Genomic DNA, 27497 nt, shown 5'->3' on the forward strand with positions numbered 1-27497 from the left:
TTTCGGTGTAATAAATGAGATAAATCAGAGAGTATACAGTGGATCAGACAGCTTTATACTTGCAGGAACTCATAAACTGTGCTCTAATTTTAACTGCATGTAAATCTGAGTGGATTGGGTAGATGCCACGGCACGGCCCATGTGTGTATTGTGTATTTCCAGCTCTGTGTCGAGAAGCAGCGCCATCCACGCTCTGCACTGCCAACTTTTTGAAGTACGCGTTGAACGGTGAAACGTCAGATTGAAACATTTCCAAACAAATCTTCCTCCCTTATCTCTCTCTCTGTTCATGCGATGCCACGCTGAGGGAGCACCAGGTATGTAAGACCCTTATCTCTGAGTGTCACTCAGGTCTGAGTAGGTGATGGGAAAGGTCGAGTTAGGGGGCGTTGGATGGGGGGGAGGTGAAGTGAGTGAAAAGGGGTTGACTGTGTAAGCACCCAAAATAAAGACCAGAAGTGTGTTATCTGCTGTGACCATCCGCTTGTCGGCTTTGAGATATTGATCGAGCGCCCGGATGAAAATATCATCCTCGACTTATCAAGTGGGAGAGATTTAAGATCTGTTGTGGACATTTCTGTGGTTGGAAAATCCTCCTAGGAGCTCCTTCTTTTCAAGTAAGTTTAGGAACAAAGTCAAAAAAAAGTTCATATGAGTATTTAATACACTTTCTATTAGTACTTTTGAAATCATCAAGCCAAAAGCAAATCACAGAATATTTAGTAAGTGAAAGGTGTGTAGCTCCATCAGATGAAGAGAAAAAAACATACCTACATTGTGGGGCGGCTGTAGCTGGGTCGTCCTTTGACCAGGTTGGCGGTTCGATCCCCGGCTCCTACAGTGTCTTTGAGCGAGACACTGAACCCCAAGTTGCTCCCTGTGCGCTCCAAAGCAGCCCACTGCTCCTAAGGATGGGTTAAATGTAGAGGTAAATTTCATGCATGTACCTGTATGTATATGAAGAATATAATAAAGTTTTTACATACATAGGCTACATAAATGTAGGATTAGGAGTAGGCTATTACGACATACTTCATCGTTACACATTGATTAAACGAAGTTCGACCATTTGATTCATCTTTTTTTACACAGGGTTCAAATGTTACCTCTTATTTTATATGATTTTTTTTAATGAATTTGGATTCTTTTTTATGTTACCGATGTTTTTTTGTTTCACTAGCTACTTTCTGCTGGGAAAAAATGGCCTAATTCTTAAAGGCATTCAAGGGCATTTGTTGGATTACTCGTTAGATTAAATAAAGCCCCATTGGCGACCAAAAACACATCCACTGCGTAGTATTTCAACACGGTGTGTGAACACGTACGCTAACGTTAGCGGCTCTCCTGTTAGCTTTGAGAGAGTTACTCCAACAACCCTAGCTAGCTAAACTCGTTATCCAAGAACACATTGATTAGTCCTCCTCATCCACTTTTCTCTTAACGTTAAAAGTGAAACATAGCTACTGTTTGAAAATACAAGTCAGCATGACACAGCGTTTTCGACCAACTTATGTAGCTAACGTTAGCTGAATTAGCTGGCTACAGCTAATACCCAGCCAACATGGTTATGTGGGCCCACATGGGTTCTGCTGGGGGTACCTGGGTACCAAGTGGGTATGGGCCCAAAATGGGCATCTTATCTGGGGCCCACTTGGATCAACTAAGTTGGTCCCACATGGGCTCCCCATGTGGGCTACCCGTGTGTGTTCTAGTTGGGTCACTACTTGGAAATTAGTGAATGGGACCAACATGGAAACTGTGGACAAACCCACTTACAACCCGTATTTCAGGCCGTGTTGTCCCCATGTAGTATCCACATAGAACTTAAACCTGGGGGCGAGATGGGTTTTGGTTTATGTTGCCCAGATTGGGCCCATATAACATCCAGTGTACTCCTGCATGAAACCCACAAGGGCAATTGGCACGGGGTCATTATGGAACCCACGGACAATCCCATATAGGGCCCATTTTTCAGCCCATTCACTACCCACATGGGCCCCACATACAAATGTTGGCTGGGTAATATCTGCTAGCGACAGTTCAGATGGCAAAATAGTCGGCAGTTATAAATGAGAAACCTGCGTTTGTCTCATAATGTCTGAAATCAAGGTTTGTTTAACAATTTACGATGTATTTCAAGTGATAAATCCCCTCAAGTTATCATTGTAAGAACAAAAAGCTTGACAGGCGTAGCAACAGGCTCAGTGAACTGTCAATTGAGGGGAAAATGTGGCGGTTCCTATAGATTCATGCGTAAATAAATACAGATATTGACACAAAGTAATGTAGCTACCTAAACAACCCCTCTCCAGAAAACTCACAAAACTGAGAAGAAAAAAGAGATTTTGTAAGGCAGCAACAGTCAAACAAAAGACTTCATCGCAGCGACAGCTGTCAGCGTTGCAGTCCTACACAGCCCGCTTTGCTGAGAGAGACTTTTGTACATCACCGGGCCCCATGGTGCCACAATGAATAAAGCATGAGGGAAACACAGGAAAAGTTGTTGGCTTAGGCAAAGAGATGCAGCCACTTCTCCCTGACCTAGATTTCAAGCATGGGGAGTAATTTTGTCTGTCCCCCTCTGTCCTTTCTTTCACTTTCACCATCTCTAATTCATTCCTGCGGACTGAAGACTGGAAATCTGCAGAGCTGATGAACATCATTCAACCACCGTATAGACCAAAAGAAACCAAGAAAAGAACTGGAGCCCCTGTTCAGTATCAGACATTGTGTAAGGAAACAGTCTGTTTACATAGTTCACATAGTTTTCCGCTGGAACGGCAACAGGATCCTGATATCTGGAAACCGATTTGACTGCACACACAGGAATTCATGTTGTGATGTGCAGCTCCCATATCAACAGTCTCTGGTTCTCACCATTATTTGCCTAAGACCTTTATATTTCAAGCCATACTCAAGACCCATCATCATAGGTTGCACATTTATGAGCTGTGAGCATTTCAACCAAAGACATTTCCTTCGCAGACAGGAAAAAGCAAAGATTTGGGAAGAAGTCAGGAACAAATAAGCATACATTTGTGTTGCAGGAATGTTTTTGGTTATATTTTCCTATCTTCTTAATCACCTCAGATTATTCTTGTAACCCCCATGTTGGGAACCACTGTCCTACCACTAGTGTTTTTATCTCATAATCATCACTTATTGCTGTATGATGAAGACCGTGTGATATGATTGATAGCCCTAGAAAAAGCTAGTACTGTAGAGTGCCTGGCAAGTATGTAATTTGACTGGTCAAGAGCACCCGATTCGACTGTTATCAGGCCATTAAATAGCCGTTATCAGTTGCTATAAGCACCATAGATGTGGGTCAATAGGGGCCTACTATGCCTACTACGTTATAAATGTGAAAGCACCTAAGCCAGTGTTGTGCAGAGAAAACAGTTTTCTTGTTTGTAGCAGTTGTTGTTTTGTGCACGATGATGCATTCTTCAGTTGGGTGAGCAGCAGACCTCCTATGCAGTGTTTACGTGAGGGCCGAGGACAGGGAGGCTCAGTCAGTGTGGAGAGTGGTGTTGGAGGGGGGTAATTTTGCTTACTCTGGACCTCCTCCTCTGGTCTCCAGGGCAGCAGTGCGAGGCGGACATAAACAGAGTCATAATGATGGCTTATTGAACAGCGGTCAGAAGGGACTGCGGTCAGAAGGTCATGGCAAGAGTGGCTGCAAGTGTGTGTGGAGTTGAGGATCAGGCAGGTGAACACCTCCGCTCCCAGACCACGTCAAACTCATCTGCAGTTAAATGTAGGGCAGCAGGTCGATTGCATCGACAATCTTTGCAGACCCTGAGTTGCACGAGTATTTTCATGAATTGATTTCTTCCTGGCAGCATAATGACACGGGGGAAGGTTGGGGGGGGAGGGCGAGAGAGGGAGAAATGATTTGAGCATGTTATTAAAACCCACACATTGTACACAATATGAGTACAGCCTGTCAAGACACAACCACACACTTTCATCTCCACTATGTCCATCACAGCATCACTTACGCATCACTTACGTCTAAATGGCCTTTCATCAACGGTAAATTGTCCAGAAAACGATTAGGGCTTCCTCCATGTGTTGAACCTGTGGGCAGACTGAGTAAATACATGTACGTCTTCATCAATATTCAATGACACAGCCATCGAGCTGCAGGGGATGTGGGGGCATCTAGTCTACTAATATGTAACTAACCTTAGGATGTCCCTTTCAACCACAGTATGGATTTTATCCTCTGAACAGGACAACCAGGGAATGGATTCAGTGCACACACGATATACAACTCAGACCTGAGACAGGACTCACCGCTGTTTCAGTGATTTTGGTGTTGTGTCCTTAATATGGATGCAGTTGCTTTTTTAAGGGTCAGTTTGTTCAAATTATGAGATACTAAAGTCAAAGTGATGAGATAGAAAGGTGTAAATGGGGACATTAAGTGTAAATTATTACTTTTTGTGAGATACTAAGTCAAAACTATGTTGACTATTTAAGTCGAAAATATATGATACCAAAATATAGACTTAAAATACAATTAAGAGATTGCTCATATTAGTCAAAATTACAACTAAATTAGTCACAATTATGCAATACTAGGTCAAAATGATAAGATAATAAAGTCAATATATAGTCTTAAGTTAAACATTTTGAGATCAACTATGAGAGAAGTCAAAGTTTTGACTTTTTAAGAGCGATACTAAGTCAAAAATATGACTTAATTTGTCAAAATGATGAGTTGCTAAGTTAGATCATAAAGATAATAAAGGCAGTATATACAGTAGTCTTTTTAAGTCAACATTGTGAGATAATAAGTCAAATTATAGTATTTCTAAGGTAAAAAATGATGAGATAGTAAGGTGTAAATGGGGATAGTAAGTGTAAATTATTACTTTTTAAGTAAAAAATATGACTTTATAAACAAAGCTATGAGATACTAAGTCAAAACTATGTCAAGAATTTGAATATTTAGGTCAAAAATATATACAGTATAACATACCAAAATATAAACTTAATTATGAGATGATTGACTTTATATGTCAAAATTACAACTAAATTATTAAAAATTATACGATACTAAGTTCTATATTATAAGATAATAAAGTCAATATATAGTCTTAAGTAAAAAAACTAAATATGACGTGTGCTTACGTAAGCTAGTACTGACCAATTTCAACCAATAATATCATGACATCCATCCATCAATCAATCTGCAACCATAGCGACAAGGGAGGCGTGTGTTGAGGCTCATTATCACGCTACATTCTAAGCCCGCCTACTTATTAGCAGTCCAATCAAATGCAAAGAATTTGATTTAAATCCCTCTTGTACCTGTACACCGCTCAAATATCCAAAACAAAACATCAGACATCACATTGTTAAACTACCAGTGAGAAATGATGCAAACATCATTATTCCCAGTCTGCTTTGTCACTTCACATTCCTCCTCTATATATGTGACTAGATTTAAATAGTCTGTCCGTATGCTTTACTGCATCATTGGTGTGATTGTTGTTTCACTCACGTAAACAAACAAACCCTGAGGAGATGCTTCCCATCAGCGCGCTGCGGTCCCTTGGCGGGCCTTACTGGTTTTGACATTTGAGCCACAGGGTGATGGCAAACTGTGTTAGAGAGACACACAGCAGTGAGCGCCCGTCCAGAGAGGACACCCCTCAACTCCTGCCAACAAATAATTCATAGCGCTAACATTTACTTTGTTCAAACGCTGTCCGGTCTTTATCCACCCGCCCTGCCTGTGAACCTCAAAGTACCTGTCTGAGGTGAATTAAGTGTCCAAGTGAAGAATATAGAAGCTTTTAAAGTTTTACGGCAGTGGAGGGAAGAGTTGATAAGTGCTCAACAAGAAAAAAAAAGTCCCTGATAGACTTGATGATCTTTAAATAAGTAAAAACATGAAGCTTGAAATACACTTTAATATACAGAAAGTGTACAATTTTTCCGAGCTCAACAAAAGTCCACTTCTTAAATAAATAAAAAGAAAGACAAAAGAATCCCTTGAAATTAAATTTCAGCAGACGACGTGAGCCAGAGGTGTCAGCCAGCTCCAACAGTGAAACCTAAAGCTGCACCAGGAAGCATCACATTTTGGCAGCCTCACACAGAAGAAAGAGGAGACTGTGAAGTTCCCAGAAATGATGCAACGTGGCATCAATAAAACTCACACTGCTTGGACCTTAACTCCTTCCTCTTTGTGGTTGCAAAGCTGGACGCGGGAACTTTTCCAGGAGGATAAATGGGCAAAGATGGTAAGAGTCAATGTTGTTAATTAGAAAAGTAGTTTCTCAATTTAAAAGTCAACTAAATAAAGTGTGTCAGGAGGAATGAGCCAATCAAAAGGCATCGATTTTCATCTTCTTCAGAGGTCTGGTCGAGGGTCGGAGTTCATCCGGTCCGTGGGCGAAGGCGCAGTCCTCGGCCTGCAGGGGGCAGCGCTGAGGGTGGTGGTCGTAGAACCAGCAGGGGCGAGTTTTCAGGGCACCAGGGACGACGGGCTTCCTCTTGGTGTCCGCCCTGGAGGACTTCCTGTCCCGCCAGTCTCTTATGTGCACCCTCCCTCCTTCCACTGAAAGAGAAGGAATGACAGGATACAAGACCTCTTCAGAATAAAGTGCTCCCTCCAAAAGTTACAAATATATCTGTTCCTATAGAGTCGCAAAGTGGAGGAGTTATTCTGGGGTTCCAGCAGTAAACAAGCAGTTTATTTTCTGCATAGTAGTGACAATAACAAGTTGAATCATCAGTGCAAAATATGAGCAACTGTGTTAGAAAACAGTAGAGATGATAGGAATGAGGGAGATTGAGGGAACGGCACTCTAAAAGTTAATTATTAGGGGCCGGCCGGCAGCTCTTCTGAGGGTCCCTCTTGTTTTTGTCAAAAATTATTACTATTCCTCCTACTAGGAAATCTGCCTTCCCATGCATGAAAATAAACCAAACTTTGCACATAGTCCTATATGCTAAACTTCTTCAACCGGCTTCGTGGGCTAATAGTCCTGATGGTGGCGCTACAGCAAATGTCTAAAGTTTAAAACTTTGGAAATTCAAAACAAATCAGCCGTACGTGCAACAACTTTGCAACTTTCAACTTTGAGGTTATGGTAGATGTAGGGTGGTAAATTTCACTATTCCATCTCAAAAACTCAATTTTTGACATTATTTTCTATCCTCATATGAACCATTGCAGTCAATGGAAATCAAGCATGTTTAAACATCAGTTATGGAGCAATCAAATAAATTACAGACATCTCAATGTGGTCTAGATGAAGTACGCAAATTCTCTGTATTTTTAACACTAGTTTGAAATCTGTCTTTACATGCAACCCTGGCGATTACCTCAGTCATAGTGTGAAGTAGTAGTTTTTCTTTAATGAGGGATAATGTCAGTGTACAATGGATAAACTATCAAGTTCATTTTTGGACTTGTAATTGCAGTCATCTCCATGACAACTGAGTGAACTCCCTCTGCTGATGAAGATTGTGAGTGAACTGAGTTTTGCAAAACTAGTTTGCTTCTTTCAGTGAAAAGTTACATTCAACCACAAATTGGGAAAACACCTTCCTCCCATTTTTTATGTAGACAAGCTATGAAAATGTCAATAAAGCGTGTAATCCAACTACCTCTAAAGACCTGGTGGTTGTTCTTGAGCAGCGTCTGAAGGCCTCCACACTCCTTCTTCAGGAGCTGCAGGGTTTCCTGCTTCAGCAGCCCGGCGACCTCGCTCACAGAGAGGCTGCCTGAGGAGGAGGAGGAGGAGGAGGAGGAGGAGGAGGAGGAGGAGGAGGAGGAGGAGGAGGAGGGGAGGAAGAGGATGAAAGAGCAGAGTGACAAAGGAGCGGGCGGAGGTCTATCGATGTTACACTCATCAATATATTAACACGCTGCTTCGGGCATGCATAGAAATGATTTTCATCCTCTGATACGAATAAAGCTGGCTGGCTTGAGTCGATGTCGTTTTTTGGAGAGGCAGAGCGACGTCGTCTCTGTGACGAGTGAACGGGTGATCAATGCTATATACGGAACATTTTTCAGGAAGAGAGGGGGGAAGAAAACACCTCTGTCTTTCAGTGTAACTCAGGGCTGTGAAGTGTGCTCAATTAAAGCTGCTCCAACAAGCTGTCAGAGCAACCAGCATGCATTTCACCGCTGCAACTCCCACCGGCCGTTGGAGAGCATGAGTCACTGTCATCACCCCCCTCACCCCCCCAACTGGGACATTAATTTTAGATACCAAAGAGCAAAAAAAGTAGAATATTGAAATGCATAAAGTCCTATGCTACAAGTAGTAAGCAGATGATGATGTACTCGGAGCAGCGGTCCGCCTTCGGTGCTCCGTTTCATGAGATTTTCTGTATTTGTGGCGTTGCCCTTTTACCCCCTGAAAAGAATTCAATCAGGACTGACCTTTGCTTTGTACAAATGACAGTCTTCCTCCTCTTTTCTCTGACATATTGGAGAGGGACACACCGCGGGTTTGCTAATGCTCCTTTGTGCCGTTTCATAACAATATTTGACCTAAATCTGCAGACATCATAATGCGAACTTCATCATAGTTTTTACACAAAATCTCTGGCAACCTCTGCTGGCTTAGAGATGATTGAATATGTGAAATATGTTGTCTTTGATCCAAGTTTCATCCAAGTGCAAAGAAATTAATGTACTATTTTAGAGCTAATATATAGTTTATTCATAATTGGACACTGAATTTATGGTTTTCTAAAAACATATTGTCCACCCAAATACATCCTAAACTTAGCTGATCAAACAGCGGAGTTAATGCCTAAAATATGCAACACACTCCCACATGCACAGACACTCTCAGGGCCAAAGACAGTCCTGCGCTGCCGAGTGTGAAACCGGGCAGACTGCCGTCCCTCAGCCCAGACGCCAGGGAGCTCCAGGCCTTAATATAATATCAATACAGCGTTTAGAGCTGCCCTTTACTGCCTACAATGTTAATGAGGATTAATGGGAGGAGGCCGGTATTGACAGAGCAGACTCTGCTTGGACTAAGACCAACAGAGACGATTAATAATGGCTCGGCCGGACGTACTGTTGGACTTCTTTTTTTTTTTTTTTTTAAGGGCTGAGCGTCCCCTGTGCAAAACGCTAAGATGGCCGGCGATTGATTGCTTGTTGCGGAGGATTGTTTTTGCTGCTTAAGTCAATTCAGAATCAGGCTGAGTGGAGAAAATTAGCTCTAAGATTGCCGAGCGGTGAACAGAACATCTGAAAGGATCAGTGCCAAGAGCACAGCTGTAATACAGGTTCGCCCATGATTTGATTTTATTGCCTGTCAAAATAGTTTAATATATTTACCTGCGAGTCAGAATTATCCATAAGGGTCACAAGATGAGAGGAAAAAACATATTTCTGCTACACAAAATTATCTTTTTGCTGACTTTTATCAAAATATTTCCTTTTTCAAGTAAAATCTTGTTCAAAGCTGTAAAATATTAAATTAAATTAAATTAAATTAAATTAAATTAAATTATATTAAATTAATATCTCTGAAACCAGGAACGTTACATTTCTTTTTAATTCCCAACATACTATTATGTAGGGCTGCTATTCTCATTATAGAACAATGTGCCAGTTACCTTCTAGATTATTCTAGCAAACGGTTTGGTCTTTAAAATATCAGGAAATAGTGAAAATGCCAATTGCAATTTCCCAAAGCCCAAGTTGACGCATTCAAATCGCTTGTGTTTTGCCATTTTGTCATAAAACACGACTTAAAGGTGCAGTGTGTAGGATTTGTCGACTGCATCCAGTGGTGTGGTTGCAGATTGCAACCAACTAAGTACCCCTCTGCTCACTCCTCTCTTTCCAAGACTGCTGTAACGTGAGCCGCCGAGTCCAAAACCGTGGTAACACCGTTCGCCTCGCTCAGAGGGCATCCTAAACACAATAACACTACATTAGGAGCAACGGAAGTCAGACGGCGGCTGGCGGTACCACGGTTTTAAACTCTGCGAATCACGTTACCACAGTTTCACAAGCGTGTAGGAGAACTACGGTGGCCTTCAGGTGACGTCAAAACATGACAGGCTCTCTCTAGAGACAGTGTGTGGTTTGTCCGTTCTGGGCTACTGTAGAAACATGGTGGACTCCGTGAAGAGGACCCTCTCTCTATGTAGATATGAAGTGCTCATTCTAAGCTAACGAAAACACAACAATTCTTATTTTTAGGTGATTATACACTAATGAAAACATAGTTATGAATATTATATTCCATTTCTGCAAATAGATCCCCTGAAATGTTACACACTGTTCCTTTAAATGACTGTTGCCGATTAACTTTCTATTGACCGGCTAATCGATAAATCAGCTAATTGCTGTGGCTCTAATATTATGAACAAAGTGTAATCTTATGCACGAGTGTGGGGTGAGTGCAGTTCATCAGTGAAGACGGCATCTGAAGATGATAATTCTGGCCTAACTTGGCAAAAAGTGTGATGGGAGGCGCCCACTAGTTAATAACATACTATGGGATTTTTTTAATTTACTGTACTTGTCTTTTGAGAAAAAAAGATGTGTAAAAATCAGATTTTACTGATTTGAGGTTAAGTGTTGCAGAGTGTGATGCATATTAAGTGTACAGCTACACACTGACTTTCGTTCTCAGCATGGTTACATAACTACCTGAGCCCAGTCAGCAGTACAGCAGCATGCATGAATTAGTAACTTGACTCAAAGCTACAGAAGCCAGCTTCACACGGTCGCACATTTCACACGTTAACTATTTGAAACGCCATTCAGATATACAGCGTTTTAACTTCAGGGCACAATTATCACGCTGTATAGCAGCAGTAAAGCTTGTACATTTGTCTATATTGGCTTCAAATAATGAACTTTGCCTAAATAAAACATAGTTTAGAGTTAGAAAAGTTTCCTGATTTTGATCAGGAGATACCTGTACAACAAGTCAAAGAAGCTGACCAAGATTTTGATGCCAACTCAACACTTTTTGTTAAGAAAAAAGAAAAGAAATTGGCCAATACTGAGGTTTTATACCCAGAACCTGGACAGCAGTATTTTACACACTGTTCTTTTTTAAGCCTTTTAGTTTATGAGATAAATATGTGTATTTGAGATCTGTTTGCACTTGCAAAGAGAGATAAAAAAAATCGACTGGGCGCTCAGTAGCAACTGATAAACATATTCAACAAAAGTTGGACTTAGCCAGGGAGCTATTTAACCAAAATGTTACTTCTTCAAATATCAAAAACAGATTAAAACATCAATAATCCTCATACTCTTTGAAGAAACGGAGAGAAACCGAATCTCAAAGCCCTTTCCGTGACTCCGAGGCCCGCCTGGATCTCCTCAATATAGGCTGGCTCGCCCTGAATTTACCCTTTGTTCTTACACAGCAGATAACTGGTAGGAATACCTCCATACAAATGCACACTCATGCATAAATCATAGAAGGTGGTGCATTATTCATCCAGTCATCTCTATACCGGGTTACAGTCTCCCTTTTATTCGCTCATATTTTTCTACCTCTAATTTCAGCACTGATATTTTAATCATAGTAGTCCTCATCTCCTTATGTCATTCATATTGTGTGTGGCTGTGTGGCAGCAGTGGGGGGGTTTGGGGGGGTGCGGAGGCGTCGACAAAGGTGATGCGTGGGCGGTGTGTATATAATGTGTGTGATGCGGCGTGCGTATGTAGCACAGGAAGTGGTTGGCAGAGATACGGAGTTCAAAGTGGCGCCGCTGTGTGTCACAAAGGCCCTGGTGCCTGATGCAGAGAGGGGGACAGGGTGTTGACGAGAGAGGTGGGGGGGGGGGGGTTAGAGAGGATAATGGAGGGGCGATCAGACGAGAGGTTCGGGCCGCAGAGGCTGCCAAGAAATATATTTTAAGGCAGTGACGAGAAATGTGAGAAGTGATTCATCCGTGCTGTTTTGGAAGTGTTCGGGTCACATCTTTTAGCTGCTCTAAAAAGACAAACACAATAACTACATATTCAGTCTAAATGGAGTTTAAAAAATTGTTTGAGGAACAAACTTATTCGCTTTTTTCTCGTTTCTATTCTTTCTGTTAAGCTGAGCTAACCGGCTGCTGGCGGTTTGAAAAGGTGCTAAAGGCGAGATTTGGAGCATTTCTATTGCCTCCGCACGGCTCTCCTCACTCATCACTCCTCTATATATGTACATTACAAACAGCTGCTATATTCATTCTCTGGATATGGTATAGAGCACCTTTAACGGACAGATATGAGAGTGGTGCTATCGATCTTCTGCGCCATCTCTCCGCCAGAAAGCGAATAAGCCTATTTTCCCAAAATGTCAAATTACTCCTTTGAAACCTGAATGTCACTTTTTGACATCTGTGTTGCCATATAAAAAAATATAACGTCACAAAATGCAGAAAAAATGTACAGCTTTTTAAAATTGAAACTACTAAAATACTGAGGTAATGGTGAGATAGCTAACGCTAAATTTACTTATTGATTTTTGCCCACCTGTATATAAAATAGATCCATTTTGATATAATGACATCTTAATTGTGTAATAATAGTAATAACTACATGTGAGAGCAGCTAAATCCAATCATGAAGGACAAAAAAACCTGGCTAAACTTCTGCTAAAGCAAGAGGAACTAGCTCAGCTTACCTTATTTAATTATAAGCTATGGGATGTAAATAATGAAAATAATACTTTCTTAAAAGGAACAGTGTGTAACATTTAGATCTATTAGCAGAAATGTAATATAATATTCGTAACTATGTTTTTATTAGTGTATAATCACCTGAAACTAAGCAACGTTGTGTTTTGCACTCGGTGGCTCACGTTACCACAGTCTTGGAAAAAGAGGAGTGAGCGGAGGGGTGCTCAGTTGGTTGCAATCTGCAACCGCACCACTAGATGCCACCAAATCCTACACACTGACCTTTAAAACAATTAAAATGTAGAATGTAGTATCTGCATTTTTTAAGTATAATGTTGGTTCTAAGGCAATGATCTTTTACGGTAAAATAATCAGCCTAAAAAGTCACATTACAGCCTTTGTATCTGTTACGTTGGCCAGCCAGCCTGAAAACTTTGACCCTTTTTTCCTCAACTTTACTGCTTCTGTGGACACTAATCTCTTCCTTTGTAGGACGTATACAGTATACAGTATACAGCTGCCCTGCAACAGATGTTACAAAGTAATGACTCAGAAACCCCCAGAGTGCACAATAACAAGCCTGGATCAGTGAACCTCACAGATAATGTGTCCTACTCTGGATTTAATCTGAACTTGTTCATCACTTCAGTAGCAGCTCATGTCCAGGGAGACTTGTGTGACTTTTTATCTCAGGTGTTGCGTGGCTGTTTTGCGGTTTACCTCCTTGATTCCAGTCACCGGAGGACCCGCCGCCGCCGCCGTCATCTTCAGTCATTCCCAGGAGCACATTAGCAACCTGCAGGACGATGCCGTCAACAAAGTCCCGCGGAAGAGCAGCGCAGTTTCGAACCACTTCAACCCTGTCTCTGGGCTGGAACCCCACTCCCCACTTGCTGTCGGGGGTCCTGTCGGTGTCTTCGTTCCCATGGCAACAGTGCCCTTCATTTCTGATGTCTGACCTTTGAACTGTGCCCCCAGAGGCGGTCTGACGGCTCTGGATGTAACGAGCTCTCCGCTGCTCTGCCTCTGCCTCGTCACAAAGCTGGTAGTTTCTCGACTTTCCCACCAGACACACCTGCAGAAAAAGGAGTTTGATGTCAGGGCGACTCCCATGGGTGCTGAGGCTCAAGAGTGTAGAACAGAAACTCAAAAGAAGGTATACAAATCCTCAATATGTTACTGTGGACAAAACAAACTCATCATTTTGGATACATGTGCTGATGTTTGGGAAGCTTTTGCTTTTATGTACAAACTGATTATGACGGATCATTAAAAGCCCAGTAAATACTCGCTTGTTGTTATTATGTGTCCACGTGTATTGAAGCCATTAATGTCTGCCAGCTGTGAAACAAACGTCCCTTTGGGGACGATAAAGACTTGATTTATTCCTGTCTGTCTGTGCTAAATGAGGCTCAGGTGGAGAGGAGACCGGGACGCACAGCTGTGCCTGTTTGAAGAACAGGGATGTATTTTATGATAATTTTGCAGAGAATTCTAATGAGGTTTTTTGATAAGAAAAAATAAGTTCATGTTTTCTGCTTTATTGGAGAGTCACTGGAGAAAGATGGGAAACATCAGAGACCAAAAACAGACTTCATAGGTATGAGGTGCATCAGCTAATCAAGAAACCAGCATACTGCCTTAACGTTTTACCACTCCGATTCCAATGTGCAACATTTAGTATATTTATATCAACAGATTAGACTCATCTTTTCTGTTATTGTGATCGTTTTCAAAAAAGAAAGCCTGCCAGGTACAATGCGTGGTAGAATATACAGCTGGAACCGTAATTATGCGGTGTTTTCTACTCTCTTTTCAAACGTCTAACGATCAAAACAGTCCATTTGTTTTGTTATTTACGCTGACCAGCCCACTGGTAAAGTGTTAAAGGGGCACTTTATAGAGACAGAGCATAATTAAGTCCCGCCCACACCAGAGGGGAAAACAATTCATCGCCATACATTTGACTTGTGTGAAGGTGCCTCCTTGTCACTTTTGTCTGCTAGCAAACAAAAGAAAAATGTCTAAAAGCTGCTGTGTGGTGGGGTTGCACTACCAACAGGGTAAAGAACCCAGAACTAAGTTTTTATGAGCTGCCGGAACAAAAAACTGAGCCTTTAAGAAGACAAAAGTGAGGCATCAGCAGCGAGAATGGGAAAACTGAAGGATCCTGACACTCGGTGTGCCGACGTGTGCAGCAAGCATTTTGTCCAAATGTCAGTTTTAGGCTGACTATATTTCTGTAAGTTAAAGCATTTTGACAATATATAAACTTGTGTTATAGTGGAGTGAGGATGAATCAGAAAGCTAGGCAGTATTATGTTTGCAATTGCCTAACTACAGTAGTTGCAACACATAGCTAACGTTAGCATGCTAACAGCTAACTTTATCATCATCCATCGTCATTTTAGTTATGAAGTGCACCCCTGGTAGACATAAAATAATCCTTTCACATGCTGAAATTGAACGTTTTTAGCTTGCTACAGGCATTTTGTTAGCCCTTGGTTGCATATTGTGGCGCCGATTGTTTCCCCCTCCAGTGGGCGTGGTTTTCCGAGTATGACGCGTTGCGCTCTGTCTCTATTGGTGATGTAAAGTACTACTCAGCCTGTGAAAACAGTTGTATAATGTTTTATGTGGCTCTAGAGGGAGCTTACCAAAGTCTGAGTTATAAACTAGGAGGTGTGGAGTTTGAAAGATGTTATCAGGAAGGGTCTAACGACACTATCATGTTGCATTATGGGAAATGTAGGAGCTAGAGTTTTTGGTCACTGGTTCCCAACCCCCCCCCCCCCCCAGGGGTTGCCAAAGCATCACAGGGGTCATGATGCCTTCTTGATTTTAAGGGATGTAAAATAACCTTTTTTTTTTTTTTAAATATATAGTTGGCCTATATTTCAGCATTTCAGTCATTTCTGTAAAGAAATCTAAATGAAATTGATAATTTTAAAGCTAAACTGAATTTGCAAAAAAGAAAGTCTATTCAGTATGTATGATGGTTAAAAATAAATAAAAAATAAAACATAATCCAGACAGATAATTGTCTTAAACGTTCCTAAAAATAACGTCTCTGATGTAATATTCACAAGAAATAATACAAATTCATCTAAATTGCTCGTTTTACACAAACTATTTGGGTTAATTGTTCAGTTTATCAGTTGTTCTGTACTGTTATTGTTATGCATTGAATATAATATGAAATATCCATAAAATATGTCACTTAGTCAGAGGTTGTTATTTTACTCAACGATAGAAAAAGAGGTTGGGAACCACCGATGTAAAGTACTATTCATCCTGTGAAAACAGTTGTAGAATATCTTCTGTGGCTCTGGAGGGAGTTTACCAAAGTTTGAAAGATGCGGTCTAATGACACTATCAAGTTGCATTATGGGAAGTGTAGGATCTAGAGTTTTCCCTGCGTGGCCCATACTCAGGACTAAAGGTCATGATACGTTGGGCTCTGCTGCTTCAATTACGTCGTTAAATAGTACTTTGTGTCTTGCTTTGCGGATTAGATTAAAAGAAAAAATATTTAAAAGATGTCAATCACACAATATGACAAATGTTTAGGTCTTGTGTAAAATATAGGAAGTCAACAACATGAGCTATGGACTCCGTGAGCCTACCCGTTTGGTGGATGGTATTCTCAGGCAGTCCTCTTCAGTGTTGAAGCCACTGACTTGGCTGACCTCCGTGATGAAGTCGATGTATTCCTTATACTGGGACTTCTTGCACTGGCGTCTCTGGTATTTCGCATAGAAGTCGAAGAAACAGCAGGGGAGGACGAAGTACCGGCAGGAGGAAGAGGACCTGCAGTGAGAGCAAAAGACAAATTCTTACCCAGCGCCAAAGGAAATGATGATTATAAATCTTTTTTTTTAAGATTCTGAATCTGTTCAACAAACAGGAAACAAGAAGCCATTACTACAGATTATCATCTGTAGTCATAGCAGAACACTGAGGCTCAACATCGCCATCAGGTGGCCTTAGAAAATACAAATTTGTGAACTGACGTGCAGAAACAAACACACACACATTCACACATCCTCCCTCGGCCCATAATGTTATTCCAAATTGGAGAGATCAGCTGGCACTTGAGCCGCTGAGTGAGATTGTGTCTGCTGATGACTCGCCTGGCAGCTATAACGGGGATCCACGGTGTGAGCTCGTCCGAGTGGTTCCCAATCAGCCAGTCGGTACCCGGGAATAAGAAGCTCTCGCTGGGAGTAATTGCCTTTTCCTGAAATAGCAAAGACCGAAAAAGCACAAGAGCTCCTTAGAGCGGAGAAGAGATGCAACGCCGCCGTGATTTGATACTGAATCACTTTATGGAAATGGTCTAAAAAGGAAACTTCATTATCTTATCTCAAACTTTTAATACATCACAGAACACCTGTAAGTGTGAAATATATATAATATATGAAAACTTGAACAAATTATGACTTTTAGATGCAAATCCAGCTAAAAATGTATATAAACCATTTCAGCTCATTTCAGCAGGCAAGTGATGTGATGTAGGTTAAGAGCACTGAGGCCTGTGAGGTTCAGAAAGAGTCTCCAAATGAAGGTTTAAGACGGAGTACAGCACCCCCGGAGGGCCCACAAAGATTGGTCTGCCACATCCGCTCCCAAAAAAATCAGTCAATAATAGATGACCTGAAATGGAAGCAGGCGGCAGCTTGTTGTCAAATGAATGACTTGAGTCCAGGAGGCATACGGGAGAGTGCTGTGTATTTGGGGGGCGCAGGTTTCCCTGCAAATGTGTTTACACGGATTTGTCTGGATTCAGTCCCCCGAGCAGTAGTAGTGTTTGCTTTTTGTAGCCTGTAGCAATTGTTAAAACAAGAGTCTCTTAACTGCCTGTTGCAGTGTGAAAACCTCACTGTTTTTTTACCGTTAAATAACAAAAAAAAGACACATTTTCTTTCTGAATTTTGGATTTTTGCAAATAATTAACAGTTAAAATGCTGATTTCAGGGCAGCCACTGACGATTATTTTCATCATCGATTAATCAGTCGAATACTTGGTCGATAAGTGTCAAAAAATAGTGAAGAAATTGCTCCCGGTACCCAAGGTGATGTCCCAATGCTTGTTTTGTCCGAACTAGGGCTGCAACTAACAATTATTATCATTGTTGATTAATCTGTTGATTATTTTCTTGAATAATCGATTAGTTGTTTGGTCTATAAAATGTCAGAAAATCATCAAGGACTAACATTAATAATAAGATGGGATATATTCAAGTTTCACTCACCAATGCTTGGTACAGAAACTGATATTTTGAATGCATTTTGAGTGTTATTAAAACTGAGGAAAATAAAAATGTATTTAAATGTTTTTATTTATTTATTCATAAATTAAATCCATGTTTTATTTTCTATTTGCAACTCAAATGTAATCCTCGGTGTTTGAAACTTCAAAAAGAACATATTTCAATCTCCGCCTTGGAAACAGACAAAAACATTCTCATCTCTCCATATGTGATGAGGATCATGTGACATAATCCTAAATATAAATAATATAAATAGAGCTTGACGTGAGCTTGTTTTGTGAGCGACCTGATTTACGTTTTGTGCTTTAATACAAAAGGTTTGTCATGTTTTAAAATAGTTCTCAGTAGTTGAACCTGTTTAAAAGTAGAAGCCGTCTTCCCTCCATTAATCAAAGCACAAAGTAAGCAGCAGCAGCAGTGAGGGGGCGACGCCAGCTGAAAAGACACCTACAGTACAGCGTGCGATATGGATTCCCTGTTTCATGTGAAAAGATAATAACACTAATTAAAAACCTGAATATGGTTACAATGAGTCCGCCTTCTTGGTGCTCGGCACGCTCACCTCAAGCAGAGTCTGGGGGCCGTACATGTCCCAGATCTTCCTCCTCCGAACGTCGATGCCCTTTCCAGGATGCTGCAACACAAGACGGCGTGACGGTCAGCGGCTTATCGACTATCAACCGCTGTGTGTCATTTCAATTACACCTGTCCCAGTTTGTGATTGGCCATGACGGCGACACGGTGCTGTAGGTTTTATATATTCAGAGACATGAATCCCATCACCTTGCCTCACCAGCCCCGTGTCATTGATTAAGCTGCCAGGGAAGGTTTGACTAATTGAAAGATCTCTGCTTTGAAGGGCCGGTGTTTTTACAAGAGGCACTTTATCTGGATGTTATAGTAGTATTATATTCCTTACTAATTTAAACAAAAAACTTTATGGTGAATGCATTTTATGGCAGTGTCAGTTAGTCCGACAGATGTTCCAGAGCCGCAACAATTATTTGATGAATTGATCGGAAGAAAATTAATCTTGTTTGAATAATAGATATAGCCATTTTTCAAGCCAAATATGTGCTGATTCCAGCTTCTTAAATGAGAGGATCTGCTGCTTGTTCTTATCCTATATGATAGTAAATCAAATGTGTTTTGGTTCAGTTCAAAGATATGGCAATTAAATTCTTTCATGATTTAGTTTATATGCTTTTTTTTGTTTAGCTAAAAGGTGCAGTGTGGAGGATTTGGTGGCATCTAGTGGTGTGGTTGCAGATTGCAACCAACTGAGTACCCCTACGCTCACTCCTTCCTCTCCAAGACTGTGGTAACGTGAGCCGCCGAGTGCAAAACCGTGGTAACGCCGTTCGCCTCGCTCAGAGGTCATCCTTACCGTAATAACTACTACTTTAGGAGCAACGGAAGTCAGACGGCGGCTGGCGGTACCACGGTTTTGCACTCTACGGCTCACGTTACCGCAGTTTCACAAGAGAACTGCGGTGGCCTTCAGGTAACGTAAAAACGCAAAAGGCTCTCTATAGAGCCAGTGTTTGGTTTGTCTGTTCCGGGTTACTGTAGAAACATGGCAGAGCAACATGGTGGACTCTGTGAAGAGGACTCGCTCCCTATGAAGATATGAAGGGCTCGTTCTAAGCTAAAGAAAACACAACAATTCTAAGTTTCGGGTGATTATACACTGATAAAATTAATATTATATTCATAACGCGACTGTCCTCAGTTCAGTTTTAGATTCTAAGTAAGTTCAGTCTTCGGCGGGTTGTTGCATTTAGCTCAGTACAAAACTAGGCCCATATAAGCACTGTTTATGAGGTTATTAGGCAGACATCATATCCTGGTTGTTTTCTGAGGCTTCAATGGGCTTTCAGTTCGCTTTTCACCAGGAAGTAGCATACTAGCTTACCCCTTCATTGGCCAGTATGTGAACCAGGAGGCCGTTTCCACAGCCCAGGTCCACGAAGGACTGCCTGGCGGTCAGACTTTTCTCCGCTCGCTCCTCAGCCCACAGCACCTGCAGCACAGCGACAAGAGACTCAACGCCACTGTATGTTTTGTGAGAGCTTTCAATCAGCGGCAGGGTGACACCTGCAGCTGCTGCTGACGCCTTCTCACCTGCCTCTGGCATGACATATGAATCAATTTACTGCTGGGTCAAGGCTGTTTTTCACACTCAAATTGATTGACCCAGATAAAAAATGAGTTTCATCCTTCACATACATACAGTAGTGACATGTATGTGTACTTGGTGGTCACACACATTTAAAGTAAAGACAGATGAGGCATGAGGACTATTTTTCAATTCACATATTAATCTTCAAGACCCAATTCAAGCGTCATTGATTAATCAATCATTGATTTTGTTATTAAAACAACATTAACAACCAGGTTTGAACTCACCAGGAGATATGTAGCAATTGCAACATCCTCATAGACAAACTTCTCAGGATCTGTAACCTCAGGCCAGACCTAGAGAGCACGGGAATAAAATATCAGTGCTCAGTAATAAAGATAATAAATATTAACGGTTCACATATAAAACAACAGCCGTACACTGAGCAGACGTTACCTTGACCATGGCCTTGTACTTCTCCTTCAGCTGCTGGTACACGACGCTGTACTTCTCCACCGGCAGCAGGGACAAGGTGCTCTTGAACTCGCTGCTCTTGCACTCGGTGGCCCAGCGCACCAGTTTAGGCAGCAGATCGGAGGACAGCCAGGGCAGCTTTGGGTACGCCACGCCATCGGAGAACCACGCGTCTGACGCCAACACGTGCAGCTCCAAGGCCCTGAAGATAGAAGCAGAGTCACCTAGATTGTTTATTTTTACTTCTTTTTTTAAACGTGTTTCATGTGAAATATTTGAATTCAGAAATTCACATTTTTAAATCACTAACAACAATTATTGTCTGTTATTGCCTAATCTTAAGTGTCTGCCTTTAGGAGTGCCTGGATCAAAATCAAGTGTTAACATCTACAGTAGTTTCCTAGCAGGTAAATCAGGCCATGATATATCCACATATTGTTGAACAATCCTTCCCTTTTTGCCCCACTGTCCTGTTTTAATCCATCAGATTTAGAAAGCAGGACACAATTTTACATCTGAAAACATTTTCCAAGGACAAACGAGGCTCAGGCGGAGGAGGAGAGACAAGAAGAGTTGGTGCAGGAGACACATCACTGCCTCTTGTATCAACCTCCACCTCCTCATTTTACTAAGTTCACATTGTAATACAGAGTTACACTGTTACATAAATATACTCTTGTTCTCCGATAAGTACACTTACAAAGCACCTACCACAACTGCCCCCAAACACTGATATCTCAACATATATCACAAACACATTAATGTATACTGTATATCACTATTATTATTACTGCTAATATAAGCAGAATAGCACCTCTATCACATTTTCCGGCTGTGCTCAAGATTGAACGCAGTATAAACATTCCTCAATCTTATTTTACTGTGATAGAAGATTTCTTTTTATGCATGTTTTAGCTTTGATCCATGTTGAATATCTGCGCCATGTGTTTTCTTAAATTCATGACTAGATTTTAGGGCTGTCCTCGACCAAAGAAATTCTTAGTCAACTAACACTCGATGTTTGTCGACTAAGCGATTAGTTGATTTAATCGACATCTGTACAACTGAGTTTCTCCACAAAGAATCACACAAAAGCATCACTTTAAATCCTGTGTTTACCAGAGATGTGCTCATACTGTAGGTTTCTTTGAAATAAGTCATTCAGCATGAAACAAGCATAAAATAAATAATAAATCTTAAGTCGACTAAGACCGAAACGACCGATTAGTCGACTAGCCGACTAAGAGGGGGCAGCCTTACTAGATTTTCTCCATTATCTTCTTCTTATTATTATCTTTTATTGTAGTCCGTGTGAAGGCATGAAGTAAGATACTAACATTGAGATACTAATTAAACTGTGTATTTATGTGAGGAGAAACAAGAAAGTGCATAAAAGTTCATGTATTCAGTAACGCATGGCGATACATTGATACAATATTTAGTTATGAGACTATATATCATCTTGGATTTTGGTTATTGTATTATTTTAATCAATCAAATCATAAAAAAAGCTGTTTTTTACTTGGCCTTGAAGGCTGCTTTGCAATTTAATATTTTTCTTTTAACTAATCAGGTTGTTCTTTGTTCAATTAACAATGAAGACTGATTGAATTTTCTCCTTTTTTAGTTCCTATTCAATATTTCTGAATATCAGTGACTGAATGTCTTTCTCCTTCTTGATTAATGTTGGTTTACTGTGAGAAACACAGAGGACAATAAGAAAAATAATGATCCTGTGAACACATTTTCTGTGTAAATTATTTCCAAAAGATAAATAATATTAAATAATTTTCAGAAAAAAATAAAAGTTAAATAATTTGTAAAATGACACTCCAACATTTGCTTTCAAGACGCACACATTTGCATGGGATGATAGTGTTGTTTTCTCTTTCAAGGTAACATAAAACGGTCCTAGTTACTCTAAATACCTGAAGTTATTCAGGTATTCAGACAAAAAAAATGGACATATTATCTTGTGAGTATTTCTGAGTCATGTTTACCTCTAGGAACTTAACATTTGGACTTTCTTAGTAGTGCTCATTCAGCCACTCACCATTCCTCACAGTCCTGATGGAGGAGCTGCAGCTGATAAATGTTGCCCCTCTTCAGAGACACCTGTCCTTCTGAATCCTCTTCAAATGGAACAAAGGTCACTTGTTGTCTGCCAAAGTCTGAAATGGAAAAAGACATTTTAAAAAAAGTGATTATAGGAGAACAGAGTTTTTTATTATTATTATTTTCTCTTCTATTTTTATATATATATGTATGTATGTGTATGTATGTGTATATATGTGTATATATGTGTATGTATATGTATGTATGTGTATATATATATGTGTGTATGTATATATGTATATGTGTATAAATGTGTATGTGTATATATGTATGTGTGTGTGTATATAGGTTTGTATATATATATATATCTATATATTTTAAATTATTATTTTTTATTAACAGAATTTTATGTATCCATAATTAAGAAGCTGTGGCTGTTTGTGTGTATGTTGCTGTCAGGTATGATGTGTTGTTCAGAAAAACAAAAATGAAATTCCCCTGTATAGAGACTGTTCTATTGATTATTGACAATTAATAAAAAGACCTTTGAAAGAAAGAAAGAAAGAACAGAGTTTGGTAAAAAGCCTTTCATTCAAGTCCTCTCTTACCTTTGATGATAACCTCTTTATGCAGCTTTGTCCCATACTTGTTGACTTTAGGAATAAATGTCCTGACACTAGAGGACCAGGGGGTTTCCTGTTCGTGTGTCTGTGCAGGTGAAACCCTGCAGGTGATGAAGGACTGAACATCCAGAGCTAGTTGAGGATCATCCTGCAGGAACATCAGAGCTTCTCTTCTGTCCACATCTCTACTCTCAGTCTCCTTCACTCCACACAGACGCTTGTTTACAACGTGAGGTTTCTTTATCCACACGTCCACAGACGACCAGAAGCCTTCAGGAAGAGTCTTACATCCTCCTGGGAACTTTATATCAAAGAGTTTGGGCATAATTGAGCATCAGACACGACTAGGAGCCATGTGTTTACAAACGGAGAGCACACTTCCGGGGGCTTTTATTTTGTAGATAAAGAAAACTAGTACTAAAATAGTACTAAAACTAGAACTTTAAGATAAATATTGCTTGTAAAATTAGTTGATATAGTTTCCATAATGATATATTAGCATAAAAAACAAATGTTGAGCTTTATTATCAACATTAAGCTATGAAAACACAAAATAATGTTGTCGCTGTAGGATGACGTTTCCACAGGCGATAGATGTGTTATTACAGTCGTCCAGTAGAGGGCGCTGTTGCTCCTTGTTTCCATTTACACAGCAGCCAATATGTGATCATATTGATCCTTTTTACAATTACAATTTTACATATAGACATATATACACATAGACAGACTAACTAAATCTACTTTACTTGTTTTATTTGCTTTATAACTGAGTGTGTTTTACCTGTTATGTTTTATCTGCCTCGTTTAGTCTTGTCAAGTATTTGTTTTAAAGCACAATGACCAGAAGTGGCAACTGTGAATCTCGTTGTATTTAATACGATGACAATAAAGCTTTCTATTCTATTCTACTCTATTCTATTAATAATTCAATTATACAATGAAATGTTTAGTCAGAATTTCAAAGAAAGAGAGACATGACATTTCATGTATTTCACATATCTAACAAAGAAAACAAATAAAATAAAAGATAAGACAAAATAAATAAATTCCTCAAAGAAGAAGAACAAAAAAAAACGCAGCCAATATGTGATAATATTGATCCTTTTTCTTTTTTTTTTTTACAATATTTTTATTGAATTTTACATATAGAAATATATACACATACAGACAGACTAACAATATTAATAATTAAATTATACAATGAAATGTTTAGTCAGAATTTCAAAGAAGGATAGACATGATGTATTTCACATATCTAACAAAGAAAACAAAGAAAATAAAAGATAAGACAAAATAAATAAATTCCTCAAAAAGGAAGAACAAAAAAAAACACAACACACAACAATTTCAACAACAGCACTCAGCAACACACAGCAGTTTCAATTTGACTGTGCCCCTTGACGTCCAAGAACCTGTTATGTATGTAAGTCTCTCCAGTACAACACAAGATTCCATCTCCCTCACCCATACATGTATCGAAGGTAAAGACAAAGCTATCATTCTCCTGGCCTGTTGGAGTCCAAAACTGTTTTGAGCTAACGATAAAGTTATTTGGATGTATACTTAGTATACATATCTTTGCTTGGTGAGGCAGATAATATTGATCCTTAATGAAAAATGGACAGATTTTATATAACATATTATATCTAATAAATAAACAAATTCCTAACTACATTACCTGGCTATTACTATTGTTATGATTATTATTACTTTTTCAAGATGCACTATCACTGATGCATTGGTGGCTGCTACTCTTATTAACATTAATAGCATCAATAATTAGATAACATGTAAACTCAGGTTGAAGAACATCCCCTTTATATTATTCACATTAATGCACATTATCACATTATGCATGATCAATATATCTTATAAATAAACTGTGTACACAAATACAAATGTATAAAAATAATTTATTTAATGTATATCTACTATGTCCCTTTATTCTGGAATATCAGGAAACTGCACTTTGGATTTTGCACATTCATCACGTCTACAGGCAATGTGCTGTGTACAGGTTTCCAACTGTATTTGTTGTTCAAATGTATTTTTATCTAATTATCTGCATCCTGTTTCTATTTACCTCTTCTAAATTTTCCTTCAGGGGATTAATAAAGTTTCATCTTATTTTAATAACTTTGCCTGCCCATGACATAGCATTTTTTAGAATTACAGCAGCTTAAATAATGTTTACACAGAGTGAAACATGTTTTTGTTTGCATGAAAATGCACATATTGTAGATGCATTAATTCATACAGATTTCCACAAAATTCAATCTGACTTATTTGGTGTCTTTCAAAACTTTTGGGATCTCTACTAGAATTTAAAATAAAGCATTTGTGGGTTTGAACAGTCTTTAAAGTGCCTTTAATGACTTAATCACCGACAAATCAGTCCTGTCCAGATTTAAACTCCTCTACTAATCCACAATAGTCTCAGAGTAAGCTGTTGTGTTAATATTAAAAGCCACTGGTTTTGTCACGTTCTCCCCTTTTCAAATTATGTGACAACTGACTCTTGACCTTTTGGGCAAATAATACAGATGAATGAACTTAATTGTCACTCTTTGTTCCTCTGTTATACATCATGTATCTCATTTCTTTGTCATTCATTTCATTCATTGTTACAACCCGGCTCAAAGGTTGCAACAAAAATGGGAGACCAGACGAGTTTAAAAATAGTAACAGGCATTTATTTAACAAACTAACAATCAATAACTAAATAAAAGTGGAAAGTCAGTAGTCAGTAATCAGTAATCAGTAATGTAGGCATGTGTGGGTGTGTGAAAATGTCTGCTGCAAACAAAACCAAAACAGGTGTGCCAGCCAAGGAAGAGAGAGCCACATCTGTTGAAAGGTAGAGAGCTTTTATCCCAACCACACCAAGCCCAGGTGTGGCTCATCAACCTGACGACCCTCTCCTGCAAAACAAAGGAGAACCAGCAAAAAGACACAGGACACCTAGTGGAGTGGAGGGGTCGTCACAGTGTCCACGGTCAGGATTTCTGACTGTTTGGATTACTCATTCCTATTCTCTCATATATATATAAACTATCATATATCTCTCTGCTCAATTTAAACAACTAACACTACATTTCCCCAGCAGTGATTCACGGGCCATGTCCCCTCACCTCTATAGCCTCTCAGACACATGAAACAAGACATGGGGAGCTTCCCACGCTGTAAACTGACACTTTAAGGAACTTCAGCCTCAGTGACTTAAGACAGCAGAAGGAGTGTAAACATCCGTCCCACACACTCCTAATTAGCCCGGTAGGCTCGTCAAATCCTGGAAATGACAGGTTGTTGTCTAGATACCTGTCTGGTGCGTCACCTAGTTATTATTTGTATTGTTTGTTAAGCTCTTGGTTGTAGCATTATTGAAAAAATAAAGTAGTAAGAAAGCCATAACTCGAAAGTGGATGCAGACTGATCCTCCAACATTAGACTAATGGCGAGGTATTGTAAATGAAATATATTGTATGGAAAGACTCACATTTATTTTAAGGCTTAAATTGGAAAAAAGTATTGAGTACTGGGAAAAATGGATTGTGTATTTACAACGTTGATTGAAGTGTGACATTGTATATTAAGATGTATTTACAAAAATGTACTGCGATCTGACATTGTAACACCCACGATGACCTCATGTTCTTTGTTCTCAAATAAAAAAAGAGTTTAAAAAAATATATATATATTTATTCCTGCAATAGGTCACTTTCAATCATCAAACAAACTTTGTCTTAATCTGGTTTAGTTGGAAGTGCATGAAAGAAGTGTAAAGCTCCTGTTTGCAGGGTGCTTTGTATGGCTGCACCACTGATATCTCTGTGTGTGTGTGTGTGTGTGTTGTGTAATTCAGGAAGGCAGGCAGGGAGGAGTGTTTAGGGGAGATACTGTACCATGAAGTGCAAAGTGCAGGCAGGTCCTGCATTCAAATGAACAGCCACGTGGGAGGCTTGAAACAATCCTGTCAAACTTGCTTGGCAACAGCAGGTATGGAGAAGAGAGAAAGACAGGAACAGAAAACCATTTGAGTTTCTTTATTTGACTCATGGCTCAAGGCAAGTTTCTGTTGAGTCTAAACATCAGAACTAAACGGCCAATGGAGAGAATTAATCATGATAGCCTATTTACTGTAATCATTTGTACCTTAGTATGACTAATTAGACATTTTACCTACGTCATGGTAGCAGTTAAAAAGGTGTTGATCTGATCAATTAATGCAAACAACACAACACAACATCACAAGTTAGGTGCTTAATCATAGGATAATTAACTTATTTTTATTCAAATAACCGTTTCATTATACTCCTA

At 39.7% G+C, this 27497-nt stretch overlaps 1 protein-coding gene across 1 annotated transcript; it reads right to left on the reverse strand.

Annotated features, from left to right (window-relative positions):
• Positions 1-5907: 5907 nt before the first annotated feature.
• On the reverse strand, positions 5908-23767 carry trmt44 (tRNA methyltransferase 44 homolog). The gene is made up of 11 exons (XM_074623355.1): positions 23166-23767; positions 22556-22673; positions 20485-20704; positions 20316-20384; positions 19822-19929; positions 18469-18540; positions 16767-16873; positions 16260-16443; positions 13354-13708; positions 7633-7749; positions 5908-6577 (listed from the first exon to the last, which is right to left on the reverse strand). The coding sequence occupies exons 1-11, from the start codon at positions 23503-23505 to the stop codon at positions 6345-6347; spliced, it is 1923 nt and encodes a 640-aa protein (XP_074479456.1). The 5' UTR covers positions 23506-23767; the 3' UTR covers positions 5908-6344.
• Between the last annotated feature and the right edge of the window lie 3730 nt (positions 23768-27497).

This window comes from Sebastes fasciatus, chromosome 22 (genome assembly GCF_043250625.1).
Source record: "Sebastes fasciatus isolate fSebFas1 chromosome 22, fSebFas1.pri, whole genome shotgun sequence".
Taxonomy (NCBI): domain Eukaryota; kingdom Metazoa; phylum Chordata; class Actinopteri; order Perciformes; family Sebastidae; genus Sebastes; species Sebastes fasciatus.